This window comes from Nylanderia fulva, unplaced genomic scaffold, assembly GCF_048542155.1.
Source record: "Nylanderia fulva isolate GAGA-0341 unplaced genomic scaffold, ASM4854215v1 Scaffold61, whole genome shotgun sequence".
Taxonomy (NCBI): domain Eukaryota; kingdom Metazoa; phylum Arthropoda; class Insecta; order Hymenoptera; family Formicidae; genus Nylanderia; species Nylanderia fulva.
This window is the reverse complement of record NW_028190710.1, coordinates 724639-742468: the sequence shown is the minus strand read 5'-3', so window position 1 is coordinate 742468 and position 17830 is coordinate 724639. Positions and strand designations below refer to the sequence as shown.

General features: G+C 37.9%; 3 protein-coding genes across 3 annotated transcripts; all 3 read left to right on the top strand.

The window, feature by feature from the left end:
- Nucleotides 1–328: 328 nt before the first annotated feature.
- On the top strand, nucleotides 329–1927 carry LOC146720782 (uncharacterized). Its single transcript, XM_085488045.1, has one exon. The coding sequence runs from the start codon at nucleotides 329–331 to the stop codon at nucleotides 1925–1927; it is 1599 nt and encodes a 532-aa protein (XP_085344171.1).
- Nucleotides 1928–7017: 5090 nt separating this feature from the next.
- On the top strand, nucleotides 7018–8961 carry LOC146720781 (uncharacterized). Its single transcript, XM_085488044.1, is given in 1 exon segment — nucleotides 7018–8961. A coding segment is annotated over 1 exon segment (1944 nt).
- A 145-nt stretch (nucleotides 8962–9106) lies between these two features.
- On the top strand, nucleotides 9107–9757 carry LOC146720780 (uncharacterized). The gene has a single exon (XM_085488035.1). It carries the CDS (start codon nucleotides 9107–9109, stop codon nucleotides 9755–9757), a length of 651 nt encoding a protein of 216 aa, XP_085344161.1.
- The last annotated feature ends 8073 nt before the right edge of the window (nucleotides 9758–17830 follow it).

Genomic DNA, 17830 nt, shown 5'->3' with positions numbered 1-17830 from the left:
CAAAAAAAAACAACCACTCTCATTCCTTTCCATCCTGGAAGTCGCACAGGGTCCCATCCCACGCAAAAGAGATTTAATTCTCTTGCTGAAAAGGGACCACCGAGCGAACTGCCCTTTAAATAGAGTAAGAGTCACCCTTGCGGTCGCTGACCTATTGCGGGGCCCTTCGTACGTTCGCTCGAGTCGAACAGACGCACCGTCTAGTGTCGTTCGATATCAGTATAGTCACGTTCTTCCTTCGACTCTTCCTTCTTATTGAGTCGGGACGTAACATACGAAAATTTGGGGGCTCAGCCGGGATAGTAATGTGCGATTTTCAGTGGTAGGAATGAGTAAAGGGACTAGAAGTAAAACAGATAAAAGTAACGTAGAAGATCTTTACAAAACCGCTTTAGAGATACAAGATACACGCAAATATAAACAAAACACTTTATACACGTCAACACCCGCTGGACCCTCTGGATCCACACCCCGACAAGGCAACTTCTCTTTCGAAAACCTCGAGACCAACTTAACGGATACCGCTTTAATAACCCAGCCACTCGTGTTGGATTCCGACGATTCCGCCGACACCGATTCTACCGTACATAAAGAAATCTCTAGAATTAAAATTGAGTCTAATCACTACTCTGAAGAATTAGAATCGGGAAACATGGCCAATGCTAACCTTTTTGCAACTTTGAAATATACGGTTGAAGCCGTCCCCTTCTTTGACGGTAGTAATATTCCGTTAAATTATTTTATTGAGGGTTGCGAGGAAGCAAAATCAATGCTTTCTAAAGAAGCAGAGGCCCAATTTACAAAAATTTTAAGAACTAGAATCGTAGGGGAAGCGCGTCGAACTATACGAGACCAAGATTTTGACAAGGTATCTAATTTAACCTCATATTTAAAACAAATTTACGGACCCACTAAAAACATTTACCAATTGCAAGGAGAGTTAGGATGCATTTATCAGAAAAACGAAGAAGACGTCGTTACTTATACAAATCGAGTTAAACTTCTTGGAAAACAAATACTAGAAGCATATAAAAACTCAGGACACATTTTGCCCGAACACAATATAAAAACAACAGTAGAAAAGGACATGTGCAAATGCTTTATCCGAGGACTTAAACCTGAAATAGAGCAGAGAATTGCGAGAGACTTAGATGTACAGGAAACCGTTGCTGACGCGCTAAGGATAGAAAAAGAGCTTCGAGAGATGACAAGTTTACGACAGGACCGAATCGTTAACATAGGTCACGCGCCTACTAATCGAGGGCGAGACACTTGTCAGATTTGTTTCAAAGAAGGACATGTCGCGAACAATTGTAGGAAGCTCACTCAATTTTCTTTACAAGGACATGATTTCCAAACAAGCCAAGGAACAGAAATTATGATTTGCCAAATATGCAAAAAACGCGGACATAGTGCAGATAAATGTCGTCAGCGGGATCCTCGAGCTAGGCAACCGATAAATGTAGTACAAGAAAGGGTCGTCTCTTGCCAATTATGCTCAAAGGTTGGTCATAATGCAAAGCTATGCCAGCAAAATAATTCAAAACAAAGGACTAATAAACCATCTGTAGTTTGTCAATGGTGCGATAGACCCGGTCATCCTGCTAACAATTGTTGGAAAAAACAAAACGAAGAACGGGATTCAGAAAATAGACCGAAAGTTACATGTCAACTTTGCGACAAATTTGGACACGCCGCTAAAGATTGTCGCGTTAAAACAACTCAACGACCAACTCCGAAAAATAATACATACTGTCGATATTGTAAAGAACAAGGACATATTCTAGAAAACTGTGAGTTGCGAATCGCGAGTAATAACCGGCGAAAGGGGAACAACCAGGAAAACTATGCAGGTCCCTCGGGGTCGGGTGCGCAACGAGGGGCCGAACAGACTTCACACCCGACAGCATCACGAGAAGTAAAATAGACCGCCAAGTAGAGATACGGCCTGTAACAGTAAACCTCGATAAACACAGTCGCGTGCCTACTGTTCAGGTCCACATTAACAACCTACCCACACATTTAACCTTCTTATTAGACACAGGATCCGGACCCAACATAATAAAGGAAGATTTCGTACCCAAAGAAGTTAAAATAAGTTATTCGAATATCTTAAAACTAAATGGCATAAATAATTACCCTGTCTATACCCTCGGTGAAACTACGCTTACTCTTTTTGAATTACCAGTCTCATTCCATATAGTAGCTAACGATTTTCCAATCCCGCAATCCGGAATATTAGGAAATGATTTTTTCAAACAAACCTTGTCAAAAATAGATTACGCGCAAGGACAGCTAGACGTCGCAGGAACTAGTGTGCCCTTTTTTTCACCGGAAACTATAGTAATACCCCCCAGATCCAAATCGCTATTCTACGTAAGAATAGAGAACACCGATGTTGAAGTAGGATTCATACCGAAATTAGAAATAAACCACGGAATTTATTTGATGGATAATATCGTGGAAAATGTTTCCGGAAAAGGATATTTAAGGGTCCTAAGTTTTTTGGACGAAGAAGTAGAAGTCCCCGTACCGACTCTACGTATAAAACAGCTATATCGATTATTCGACAATCATGAATCGGACACCCAAACGGATAATGACCAAAACAAAATTCCAATTATGAAAGAAGAACACACAGATGTCGACGTCAAATGCGACGAAGAAGAAAATTTCGAAGATAAAGAAGAAAATTTCGAAGATAAGGAAGAAGATCTTGAAGATGAAGAAGACAAAAAGACTAATGAAACTATAAATGAAAATTATAATGAAGATTTTATTAACTTAAACATTCATAGAGAGGAAAGTTACCAAACCTCTCCCGAAAATTTTTATAATTCAGAGACCTTTGGAGAGGGAAATTACCAAACCTCTCCTGGAGGGGATAATTCTAGAATTTCGAAGGGAAATTTCCAAACCCTGTCAGAAAATTCTAGCTCCGTCGATTGCGAGGAGGGAAGTTACCAAACCTCACTACGCAATTCGACACAATCCTGTTCTAAAAATTCGGAAAAACAAAGATCTCTATCTTTCTTAAACGTTAACTTTCCGAAGGTTGGATTATTTACAGGAAGTAGAGATGATACATTAAAAACATCTCACGTCACCATAAAAGACCTTCTTGAAAGGGAACAAAAATATAATTTAAATATTAAAGATCCGAAGGTTAAAAGATTCAAAAATATTAAAGATAAGAATAAACCATCTTTAAGGATCTCAACGTTTCTATTAAACAAATCCCAACAACTTATGGATAATTTTATGCAAAAACAAAAATTGAAATGTAAAAAGACGCAACAACTTAATGTTGAAAATGTTAATTTACAAGATTGTTTAACGATCTCTGAGAAAAGGGAAGAGAATCGACTTAGCAAAATAGTGGAATTATTACGTTTAAATCACTTGAATAAAAGAAAGCAAGACAACGTAATAAAATTAATAACTAATAGCCAAGATCGATTTCACATTTCTGGAGAAAAACTAACTGCAACTCCCGTACTAAAACATCAAATACCAACTACCGACGACCATCCAATTAACACTCGGCAGTACAGATTTCCACAAATACATAAAGAAGAAATAAACAAGCAAGTAGAAGAACTATTAGACGGAGGCATCGTAAAACATTCGCAATCTCCATATAACACACCCATATGGATTGTGCCAAAAAGGGAGGACTCTAAAGGAAACAAGCGATGGAGAATGGTCCTCGATTTTCGAACTTTAAACGACAAAACTGTTGGAGATGCATATCCGTTACCGAACATCGTAGATATATTAGACCAATTAGGAGGAGCACAATACTTCTCTGTATGCGATCTGGCATCCGGATTTCATCAAATAAAAATGGATCCCGCAGATAGTCATAAAACAGCATTTACTACCCCTTTCGGGCATTACGAATTTGATCGAATGCCATTCGGATTAAAAAATGCACCTGCAACATTTCAACGTCTAATGGATCTAGTATTAACTGGATTACAAGGCAAAGAACTATTTGTTTACATGGATGATATTGTCATTTATGCCACATCTTTAGAAGAACACGAAAGAAAATATAATGCATTAATAGAGCGACTCCGTAAGGCTAACTTGAAATTACAAATAGATAAATGCGAATTTTTAAAACCCGAAATAACATATTTGGGACACGTAATCGGGAGAGAAGGAGTAAGACCAGATCCCAGGAAACTAGACGCCGTACGGAAATTCCCTCGACCAAAAACTCCAAAAAACATTAAACAATTTCTGAGACTCGCCGGATATTATCGGCGATTCATTCCAAATTTCTCTAAATTAACCAAACCGTTAACAACTTTACTAAAAGGCGATACTCGATTTGAATGGACATCAGCCCAAGAAGAATCATTTGAAAATTTAAAACAAAGACTATGCGAGGAACCAATACTGCAATATCCTGATTTTTCTCGACCGTTTATCTTAACGACGGATGCATCAGGGATAGCTGTAGGCGGTATACTCTCACAAGAAGAAATAAACAGAGACCGACCTATCGCATACGCCTCCAGAACACTCACGGACAACGAACTGAAATATGACATCTACGAAAAGGAAGCTCTAGCTATAATATATTGCGTCAAACACTTCAGGCCATATTTATATGGAAGAAAATTCACCCTAGTCACAGATCATAAACCTTTAATGTGGTTTAAAAATGCGCAAGACGCAAATATGAGAATACTCCGTTGAAGATTAAAATTAGCAGAATATGATTATGATGTTGTTTATAAAGCTGGTAAAACCAATGTAAATGCAGATGCATTGTCAACAAATCCAGTAGGTTTTGAAGAAATAAATTGCAAAATAATAAAAGAACGAAGAACTTTAAACCCAAATAATCCCACAGATGCAGAAACAATTTCCAGAATGCTAGAAGGATCCGATAACGACGAAGAAGAAAATGAAGATGAAGATTTTAATTTAAAACTTTCAGAAGACGAAGAGGAAAATGAAGATTTTTATTTACATCTCTCAGACGATGAAGAAACCAAAGAAATAATACCCGAAGACAGTCCTGAAACTAAACATAACAATGATTTTACACCATTCACTACTGAAGAATTGAACGAACCACCCGTATTACAAACAATAAAAAAGAGGTTAATACATGACCCACCTAAACAAAAAACAATACAAACAAGAAGTCAAACAGCAAGACAAATAATAAAAGAGAATAGAAAAGGAAATCAGATTAAGGAAATTGGAAATGAACCAGATTCACCAGAAGAAAATTTTGGCATTAAAGAACAAAATGAAAATAGAAAGGAAGCAAGCGACAAAGGGGAAGAAGAAGAGGACGAGCAGGATCTTATAAACCGAAGTTTAAAATCAAGAAAGACAAAACCTAAGATCATTAGAAATGAGATAATTAAAAACAACGTTATAGATTCTCGCGAATTATTATTTTTGCGAAAAGATAATGTTGCATATTTTGTCAACATTGATGGAAAACCCTTAGACTCCGGGTCTAAAAAACTTTTCGAACGGAATGAACTTCCAAACATAGGACCCTTGGAGTTAGGAAAAGCGAAAGCAATAAGATACAAAACATATTACCACGTAATACTACCCATCAGTGAAACACAACGGGAAGGCCCCTCAGTGACTCTCAATCAAATAACAGCTGTCATACACGACTTACGAAATTTGACAGAAAATTTAAAATTGGAAACTATTAGCATTGCAAAAACCGAAATTATTAATAACGTCCCTTGGAATAATATTAAATCACAGTTACAACTAGCATTCATTAATTCCTACACCAAAATTATTATTTGCAATAGACAAATTAAATATCCACCAAAGGACTTACGACCCGTTATAATCAGTGAGATGCACTGCTTACCGACAGGAGGACATCGAGGCGTCACGAAAACATATAATAGAATAAAGCACAACTATTATTGGGAAAATTTAAAGCTAGAAGTTCAGAGATATATACAACAATGTTTGCAATGTCAATTAAAAAAATTAGTTCGAGTAAAAACTAAACAACCTATGATAATAACAGATACACCAGGATCTTCTTTCGACAAAGTAGCTATGGATATTGTCGGACCTTTACCCAAGACGGAAAGAGACAACGAATATATTCTAACCTTACAAGACCAATTGACTAAATTCTGTATAGGTATACCACTACAAAACCAAACTTCCGAAACTATTGCGGGAGCTTTTGTGGGCCGTTTTATCTGTATTTTCGGAGCACCTAAGGCCATATTAACAGATCAAGGAAGAAATTTTATTGGCAACTTAATGAAGAAAATTGCAAAATTGTTTAAAATTCGCAAATTTCGCACAACTGCTTTTCATCCTCAATCCAACGGATCTTTAGAAAGATCACATCATGCATTAGGAGAATACTTAAAACAGTACGCAAACGAACAAAAGCAATGGGATAGATGGATAAACCTTGCAATGTTTAACTATAATACTAGCGTACATGAGGCAACCAAACATACACCGTATGAATTAGTCTTTGGAAAAATAGCCAGAATTCCTTCAAATGAGCTATTACCTCCAAACGATCAGTTAGCAAATTATGATGAATATTTAATAAACCTTGTAACGCAACTTCACACTATCCAAGGGAATGCCCGTAAAAACGTGATTGAAGCAAAACATAAATCTAAGAAATATTACGACAGAAAAATTAACCCTCAAAATTTTAAACCAGGAGATCATGTATTTCTCTTGAAAGGCCCGAAACCAGGAAAATTCGGAGATCATTATACGGGACCACATGAAGTGCTGGAAATATTAAATAAAAATAATGTAAAAATTAAAATAAGGAAAAACAGCCGGATTGTACACCCTAATAGACTGCGCATTTCTCATATAAAAACCATTGATGAACAACCAAGTAAAAAGAAAAAAAATAATATATAATAAATACAAAAAATAATATATATATTAACAAAATAAAAAGGGGAAGAGAATGAACCACTAAGTAAAATTTACATCTGGAAATTTCAGATGGCTCAAGGAATCTGGAGAATGATTATATTAATCCTGATATCTGGCTTACGACCAACGTATAGAATAATAGGTTACGACTGCGGATCAGCCTCCGCGAATCTTACTACCCTATCACTGCTAAATATAGAAGAATGCGATATTCCTCGACAAAGTGTAAATTCGACCAAAACCTACATTCAATTGCTCCAAATCAACGAATTTCAATCTGTAAAAGTAATTCAATGTAAAGTGGAGATCGACCGACTAATAAAAAAATACGGAATGTTTTCTCACACCATGGACGTATTTAATGGGAAATACTCATATGTCGAAGAGATATCCCGTGAAGCATGCCAGCAAATGCACTCCTACGGGTCCTTTCGAATAGCTGACACCTATATAAGCGGAATCAAATCTAATCAGTCGACAACTCGCCCCATAACATTAGCCGGGCGTGTGAATAATGACGGTTCATGCATCGGGAATGCGTATTCCGATCCGTATGGAACATGGGCGGAAGTCATTGTATTGGGTAGCATCACAATAACACTACAAGACTATATAGCCGACGTACGAATAAACACTAATAAAGTGCAACTCAGATCCGGAATAACATGCAAACTCAGTTCCACCCATTGCACGGATATAGAAGGAGGGGACACCTTCTGGGATCCCGTACCTGCGGATACTTGTAAATTTTCAAGCTACGGAATATTATACGAAGGCTACGCAGATAAAATCATCGATAATATAAATCAACAAGCCCAAGTGGTCTATTCATTGACCACACAAAATACTATCTTTGCCTTAACTAGTAAAGGAAAATATGTCACCTGCGGATACATTCTCACACGTACGGAACATCCAAAACTAATCATTTTTGAAACAGCACCTGGCGTTGCAATCTTTAAAAAACAGACACGCGTAACAAATCTCGACATATTCACGTATATGAATTCTAAATTTGTATACGTAGAAAAACACATTCGCACACAAATAAATGAACTATATAAAAATATTTTGTTGCAACAATGCAGTTTAGAACAACAAATGTTGCAAAATGCCCTAGCGATAGCCACACAATCACCAGATATTTTCGCGTATCATCTAATGAAGGGACCTGGATACATGGCATTGCTAGCAGGAGAAGTTATTCACATAATAAAATGCGTACTTGTCGAGGTAAAAATTGCAAGAACAGAGAAATGCTACAACCAACTACCAGTATTGAGGGGAAACGAAACATATTTTCTAACCCCTCAAACTCATATTCTACTACGCCAAGGGATACAAACAGCGTGCAACGCCTTTGCTCCTGCCATGTATCTTCTAGGAGATTCCTGGTATAAACTAACACCGAGGCCAGTAGACACGTTGCCGCCAACAATCATGAAACCATTAACTAAACCTACTTGGAAATACTCAAGCCCTGGATCACTCGCCACAAGCGGTATATATACGGAAAATGATCTCGAAGAACTCAAAGATCATATAATGTTTCCGGCCGAGCGACCAGCTGTGCTCAATAGCATAGCAAGAGGCGTCATGGGAAGACCATCGCCTATTCAAGGAGGTTCTCTATCAAATTTACTAGATAAAAACGTCGTAGAAGAAATTGCTATCTCAACGTGGCAAAAATTTTGGAACAAGTTCTTAATTTTTGGCAACATTAGTGCAGGAATAATGGGCATCTATCTGGGAGTAAAAATTTTCAAATTAATACTAGACACAATAGTGCACGGTTATGCCCTGCACACAGTATACGGATAGTCTATATACCTGTTGGGAGCGATATGGGATTCCCTTACACAACTACTACTACACTTAAAGATAAAAGGACCACCACCAGTCAATAAATCTTCATCTCCAGGTTTTGACACCGAAGGACAACCTACCTACGCTGAAATAAAACAAGAACACCGAACTTACCCCCACCTCCCTACTAAAGAAACATCTAATTACACTTTACAGCTCAAAGAATAAAGGGAAAGAGGGCAAAATACCATCAAACAAAGGCATACCGCCAATACAACTACCCTCATTCTCACCCTACAAGCATATAGCAACGCCTAACTGATCATCCATCGACGCTATAATAAAAATACCCTATATTTCGACCGCTACAGAGATGGAGGTTCCTTACATCGATATGGACGTTCTCACCCGTAGCCGTCTGGACGTCACCGTGATAAGAGCCGAATCACCACTTCTCTTCTGGGTACAATTAAAAAATAGCAAAAAGGACCTCCTAGAAATGGAAGAAGAACTCCAGTTCCGGATGGAGAGAAGAGCCAAGTTCCTACATTTATTTCCGGAACATATAAAAGAAAACATGGACGTGGTGGTAAAAGACCAGAAGACTTGGCGACGGGGCTTTGTTAAAAGCATAAACGATAGTACAAGAATAGTTAAAGTAATACTCGCCGATTGGGGAAGGGCAGTATCTCGCCGCATGCCTGACATCTACCTTCTTGAGGATCGTTTTAAAGAACTACCGTGGCAAACCTTGCTATGCGGGTTAGCCCATATCACGTCCCCTAAAGGCGAAACAACATGGCCAAGAAAAACGAGAGAACTGTGCCGATTGCTCTTAGAAGGACAGGAGGGATGGATAAATATAGTATTCCCTTTAAGAAAAGGAGCGGGCTTGGTGAAGCTGCACATGAAGAACGATAACAAATTCTTTAACCATGCATACAATTTGAGAGACGTCCTCATTCGATTAGGCCACGCCGATCTTACTTCCAAGCTAACCACGGACGTTGAACCTGCAATATAAAATTAAGTTTAGAGTAAATAAGCGTATAAACTATACATACTTACATAATCACATTATTCGTATATCAAAAATAAAGTAGACATAATTTTTCTCTCTTTACATTAAAAAAAAAAAAAAAAAAAAAAAAAAAAAAAAAAAAAAACTTTTTTAGAATAAGTTAACGTATAAGGACAACGTGCACATAAGCACTTTTACATTAGAATCTTAGTATATTTATATAATATTTGCCTTATCCTTATTTTTGTTAAACTACGTTATTAATCTTATATATAATATAATCCCAACCCGTTAATACACATGTACACATTACAATAAGGACTCCGAAAAGAGCCATTTTCCTTTTTATTTACTCTTATTTTCCTTCCTTTTCGCGTTCTATTCATCGCTTGCTCGTCGAATTATAGTAAAAATACCAGTATACCATCGCCTCTTATAGACTCCTAAATTATAAGGAGAAAAATAAACTATAGGTCTCGAACCAATGGTATAACGAAAGTCATAAAATCAGAAAGGAAAATGGCCCTTTGAAAAGGGAGATAAAATTAAAAGAAAAAGAGGACGAAAGACAAAAGAAGGGATTTTAGTGGTCACCTTCTATCTTTCCTCCTTTTACAACATTAGTGGTATTAAAAAAAAAAAAAAAAAAAAAATTTTTTTTACATATATATATTTTATTAACATTTATTATAGTTATAAATAAAGATAGTTTATCTAAATAATAACTACAATTATAGAAAAGGCGCGTATAATCATAAAGAATTATACGCGAATTTTCAAAAGAAATTAAACTGAGTCTTCGAAAGGAAAGAATCAAATATAATTGCATTCTTGCAAATGTTGTGTTTTACACCCCCAACATTTGTCTAAGGCGGGGGGTGTTACGTCCTGCGGTCTTCACGATTCTTTTCTTTTGAAGAACGCAAAGCGATATCTTGAACATCAAAGGCGGATAGAGAACGAACCGAAAAGCAAAGTAACCGTAATAAATCGTGAAATCTACGAATCTCTTTCCTTTCGGAGAGTGTAAAATGATATTCAAAATATCGCAGACCCGCAGATAAGGCACGATGTGACAGGCGAGGGAAAACAATTTTTGGTGCCTATTCCTTTCAATAGAACCCTTGAGAATCAATAAAACTTTCCGAGAACCTAAACAATCCTCGCCTGACAGATCACCGGACGCGATATCTGCTTGAGTCACAACTAGAGGAGCAATAAAATATCAACCTCCCTCTATAAGAACAAATTCTCCATTGGTCGAAACCTAGGACTCTAAACAAAGCCCGAACCAATCATATTAATTTTCAAAACCAAAGGACGCCTCCAAAGCGTCATTGAAAATTTCCTTATTCGCCGGGGATATTAACAACTAATGGAGAAAGAGGAGCAAGGAGGTTTATATACGAGTAACACCGTGCGAGCGAGACACACAGGCTTTTTCTCTCAATTCTTATTCATTCTCATTCAGTCAGTCTCATCCCGTTCGCAAACTTCAATTAGTTTTATTTGAGTGTTCAACCGAAAGAATTATTAATTCTGTTAGTATTAATTTCGCAAAACGAAATCCCAGCCGTCGTCAACCACCGAGCCACCTCCAGCTGACCAAGGTTCTTCTTGATAAGTAGTAAGTCTACCTAACACATTCACACCGATACTTTGTACAATTTCCGGGAGTTTAATCAAATCATAAAAACTAGAGTCTTTGGGTTCGCCGTTGAATTCGGTAACCCAATTATTTACCTCACACCCTTTGGTCCTTCTCCTACCTTTCTCCCAGAAATCACTCCGGATTCTCCGCAACAGCGGACGACTTCGTGATTTCTATCCTGTTCTTCCGAAATCACTCCGGATTCTCCGCAACAGCGGACGACTTCGTGATTTCTATCCGCTTCTTCCGAAATCACTCCGAATTCTCCGCAACAGCGGACGACTTCGTGATTTCTACCCTCTATTCCAGAAATCACTCCGGATTCTCCGCAACAGCGGACGATTTCGTGATTTCTATCCTGTTCTTCCAAAATCACTCAGGATTCTCCGCAACAGCGGACGACTTCGTGATTTCTCCCGCTAGTAAATTAGGAAATAAAAAGAAAAGCGAATATAAAAATATACACATTGTATATGTATGTATGTATGTATATACATATATATATAGCTCCCGCGATTTGTAACAAAACCCTTTCTTTCTTTTAATCCAATTTAAACCACCCGATCTCGTAGTGGACGGACCTCAAAACCGAATATCGCGGACCGCGTTCAGGTCGTCGAGGAATCGGCGGAATCGGCGGCTGAAACAAAGAGCGGGTCGGGGTGTAGAAGACCCTACTATTATTATCAATAATATTAATTCGTTCGACACCCACACACCACACACGTCTCCCATTCCCACATCCTCGGAACTTTCCCAAATTTCTTCCCCTTCCTCCCCTAAGCTCCCCGATTTTCCTAGATCTCCATCCCCTGCTCCTTCGACAATCATCTTCGAGGAATCCCCTGTCTCTTCCCCGTCATCCTCCGAAGACTCGGAACCTACCGAAGAGATCGAAACGATCGATCTCACCGAGGAAGAGCCCAGGTTAACTTTAGACCAACTCCGAGCCTGGTTAATTGATCAGATCCCCAGGGTACGTGAAGTACCTGAGGATGGATTTACGATCGGTCCCGACCTCGTGGATCTAAAGGCTCTGGCGCAATTCTTAACAACTGCACATCCCGACGAATTCGTATATTGGTATCTTTCCGAGTCGGAATATCCTCTGCTCGTCCCCGTCCAACTCCTATTTAAAAAACTTTATCCCCCCTCTACTGTCCAACTCGAAGAAATCCAATGACCTTTCACACATACCTATACACGCCTACTCTTAAAATTAACCTTATTGCTAAATTGTAATGTCCAATCGGGGTATTAATATTAAAATAAATATATATATATATATATTCTCACACACCCTGTCCGTTATAATCCCGATTGATGACCTCCGCACTTATGTAACACCCGCGAGGTATACACACACACTCACATCGTGCACATAAGGTTTTCGTGTAGTTTAAGTATTAGATATGTAAATACCTTTTCTTCTTTTCTAATTTCATTAAAAATAATTATATTAAACTAGATTTTTGGGATGAATCTGGACTTAATTATTTAAACACAAAAAAAACAACCACTCTCATTCCTTTCCATCCTGGAAGTCGTACAGGGTCCCATCCCACGCAAAAGAGATTTAATTCTCTTGCTGAAAAGGGACCACCGAGCGAACTGCCCTTTAAATAGAGTAAGAGTCACCCTTGCGGTCGCTGACCTATTGCGGGGCCCTTCGTACGTTCGCTCGGGTCGAACAGACGCACCGTCTAGTGTCGTTCGACATCAGTATAGTCACGTTCTTTCTTCGACTCTTCCTTCTTATTGAGTCGGGACGTAACAGTACCTAAGAAATAAAATCTCATATTGTACGAATTATAAATGCCTAAATGAGGCGGACGCCGAATCTAATTAAAAAATATCAAATTTATTATCAAACAAACCCTCTCTTCTTCTCAAGATCTTCTTTCCTGTTTGCCGAATTAAACAAATTCGAAAATCTTAAACCTTAATTCAACGAGATCCAGAGTCCTCATAACCCAAATATCGACTTAACTAAACCCGATTCTAAACTTGACATAAACCTGAACATTGACTATAAGCCGAATTTTATGGAATTCGAAAATAAATATCTAGATTATAGAATCATTCCGTAAAACGATCCCCGCCGAAAGACTTATAAAATTTTCGAGCTATTTGGTCCTGAGTAACAATAAGATAGCAATAATATGTTAATTTTAAGTTAACTCAATAATTTTTGCATGTATTATATAATATCTGCGTACTAGTTGAATTTTGTTTGTTCCCGAAATAAGTATAGTAAGTAATTAACCATGCCTATGACACGATCACAAGCTTCTAACGTCCCGTCGGAAGCCGGCGACCGCTTGTCACAAGCGGAAGTCGAAATCATGGGCCGAATGACTAATGAGAGAGAGAAGAAAGAGAATAAAAATCCCGAAGAGCACGACTCTGTATTTAACCTTATACTCGAACAACTCGCTCGATTAAACGCCCTGCCTAAACAAATAGACATTTTAAATCGACGTATTGATAATATTCAAGTCTCCGATCTAACTCCTAATCAGCGAGAAAACCCCCCCTCTGATTATCAGCCTGTTGAAAACCTCGCGGGCCCAGCCCATCCCATACTACTTCCCCTATTTGTCTCAAGGATGTAATCGATTCAATTTCTAAGTACAATGGTTATAAAATGTCCGTTTTCCGTTTCAGTAAAATTTACGAACGAGCCCTTGACTTAATACTCCGTTACAAAGAACGATATTTAGTACAATTTATTATTAACAAATTACAAGGACATGCTTATACAGCCATATAAGGTTCCAAATATGAGACTGTTTTTGCATTAACAAAAAGATTAAAAGGAGTTTTCAGCCCCAATAAAACAGGGGCGCCCTGCTTTTCCACTCCGAACACCAGTCTCTGTAGTCCTGTCTCCAGATCAGATCCCTTCTTTACCACCCGTGTCGGAAGAATAAATGAAATACCTAATGGTAGCGTTGTACCCTCTATAACCCTATCATCTCCAGACCTTCTGAGAGAATGTATCTTTATGATCGACTCCGGCTTAGGTGTCAATCTTATAAAACGACATCTCATCAATCCGGAAATTACCATTAACAATAAAGTCCTTACTCTTTAAGGAATATCTTCCGAACCTATCTCTACACTAGGCTCCGTCGTTATACGCTTTCTCGACGCGCCTACATGCTTTCATGTGATTCCTGAAACCGTCTGCTTTTCTCAAGACGGAATAATAGGGAATACATTCCTTAAAACGCGCAAAGCCAGTATAGATTATAAAAATAAATGTTTATTTTACGACGACTTTAGCCTCCCCTTTTTCGAAATTTCTTATATTAATATCAAACCGCGATCTATATCCCCCTTTTATGTTCATATTATTAATTCAAAAAACAAAGATGGATACATCCCTCTTATTACTATCGCCGAAAACATTTATTTGGGAGAAGCTATAGTCTCGAATATCAATGGTAAAGCCTACTTACTTATCGTTAACGCAACCAAACGCGAATATTATATTAAGGTCCCCTCGATCGAATTACAAGAATTCGATCTCGCGGATACGTCTGGATCCACGATCCCAGACGGTGTCGTTAAATCCCTAGGGCATGAAACGATCGATGATCCTCATTTCAAGAATAAAAAATGTGAATTCAAAAATGTTACTGTAACCCGAGGACATCCAGTAATTAATAGTGATAAGAATAATTTCGGAAACGATTCAGATTAGATTGCTGCAACCCGAGGGACTGTAGCAATTCCTAACTTTTATATTAACGATGCTTTATATCCTGAAGAAATAAAAAACGACAGCATAACAAACACTATGCAATTATTACGATTAGATCATTTAAATTCCGAAAAATTAGAAAATGTCAAATCTTTAATCTCTAATAATTCTGATAGATTTCATCTCCCTGGCAAAAATCTCGGAGCTACTAATGCCACTCAACATTTTATATCCACTATCAATGAAATCCCCATCCATACTAAACAATACCGATTCCCCCTATTCATAAGGACGAGATTAACAAACAAGTCAATGAATTATTATCCAACGATATCATTGAATATTCATCTTCTCCTTACAACTCCCCCGTATGGATAGTACCCAAGAAATCCGATTCGCAAGGTAATAAAAGGTGGCGAATGGTCATCGATTACCGCAGCCTCAATGAAAAAACGATAGGAGATGCCTATCCTCTTCCTAATATAACTGATATTTTAGATCAGTTGGGATCTGCAAAATATTTTTCCGTCCTCGACTTAGCATCGGGATTCCATCAAATTCCTATGACGTCTAAAGACGCACCGAAAACCGCATTTTCCACTCCTTACGGCCATTATCAATTCAAAAGAATGCCTTTCGATTTGAAAAACGCTCCCGCGACTTTTCAAAGATTAATGGATAACGTACTTTCCGGGCTGCAAGGCAACAAATTATTTGTTTATATGGATGATATAGTCATTTATGCAAGATCTCTGAAAGAACATGAAATTAAATTTAATAAATTAATGCAAAGACTAAGAAAGGCGATTCTAAAATTACAATCCGACAAATGCGAACTCTTACGACGCGAAGTAGCATATCTCGGTCACATAATTGGAGATAACGGAGTACAACCCGATCCGAAGAAAATAGAGTCAATAGCGAAATTTCCCCTTCCGAAATCCGAAAAAAATATAAAACAATTTTTGGGTTTAGCGGGATATTATAGGCGGTTCATTCCGCAATTTTCTAAAATCGCCAAACCCTTAACCGATTTATTAAAGAAAACTAATACATTTACGTGGCAACAACGACAGACCGAATCTTTTAATATTTTGAAACAATCTTTATGTTCAAAGCCCATACTTCAATATCCTGATTTTACTAAACCTTTTATTCTAACAACCGAGGAGAAGTACTTAGCCAAGGACAAATCGGAAAAGATTTACCTATTGCCTATACATCGCGTATATTAAATAAAGCCGAACAAAATTACTCTATCATCGAAAAAGAATGCCTAGCTATTGTTTACTGTGTTAATCATTTCCGACCTTATTTATACGGAAAGAAATTCACTATTATCACTGACCACAAACCTTTAGTGTGGTTATATTCAATCAAAGATCCGTTGTCCAGATTATGGAAATGGAGAACCAAAATAGCAGAGTATGAATATAAAATTCAATATAAAAAAAGAAGTCTGAACCACAATGCAGACGCTTTATCCAGAAATCCTCCCATCTGCCTCGCTGTCCCTATCTTCACTAATAACGATACCCTTTCCGAACCCGCACCTGGTTGTTCTCGCGAAATTCCGCGTCATAATCTACAAACTACCAAAAATGACCCATTAATAGAAGACGAATATTTTAGCGGTGAAGACTAGGTCGATAACAATCAGGAAATTATAAATCAGAATGAAGGCGATTTTTTATTCGAGGAAATACTCCAACTCGAGGAGCCCCGGGAGACAGATTTAATTATCGTCACCGAAAATCGCGACAACTTATTAAAACGAAATGATACCCACGTAATTTTTATTCGACAAGACGGAACTCCCTACGATAACGGGTCCAAAGAGTACCGAGATGCCAATTTGTTGCCGGCATACGAAAATCTCGAACTTGAAAGAGTCAATATTCAAACGGTTAAAAACAAAACTTTGATATCAATTCCTATTAAATTAGACGATCGCTTCCGCTTAGAAACGGTAACTTTAAAAAATTGCATATGCTCTTTTTGACGCCGCCACGGAATTGCAATTAAATTCTTTTAGTATTAGCAAAACCAAACGTTTTGACGATATACCTTGGCGTTATATAATTAATCAAATTCAAGAATTTTTAAGAGAATTACCGATTCATATTACAGTATGCGAAAATTTGACCCGAACACCCTCCATTGAAGAACGCGAAGCATTAATTATCGAAAATCATTCCTCTGCCCACGGCGGTCACAAGGGTGTTACTAAAACTTATAATCGCATAAGACCGCATTATTATTGGAATACCATGAAAAGGGACATACAGCGTTTTATCCAAAAGTGTCGTCAATGTCAATTAAAAGAGCTGACAAGAATAAAGACTAAACAACCCATGATTATCACGGATACTCCCGAAGCCGCTTTCGATAAGGTCGCTCTCGACATCGTAGGTCCTCTTCTTATTACGCCTTCCGGAAACCAATTTATACTAACCATGCAGGATCAGCTGACTAAATATTCAATAGCTACCCCGCTGAAAGAGGCAACCTCTCTATCCATCGCAGATGCTCTCACAAAAAATTTTATATGCGTGTACGGCGCTCCTAAAACCATCCTTACAGACCAAGGAACAAATTTTCTTTCTATCTTAATACGAAATTTAGCTAGAATGTTTAACATTCAACATTTTAAAACTACTGCATATCGACCACAATCTAACGGGTCACTCGAGAGATCGCATCACGTATTAATCGA

What these genes read in the sequence shown, in the direction of transcription:
- LOC146720782 (XM_085488045.1), top strand. Translation starts at nt 329, where the DNA reads ATGAGTAAAGGGACTAGAAGTAAAACAGATAAAAGTAACGTAGAAGAT.
- LOC146720780 (XM_085488035.1), top strand. Translation starts at nt 9,107, where the DNA reads ATGGAGGTTCCTTACATCGATATGGACGTTCTCACCCGTAGCCGTCTG.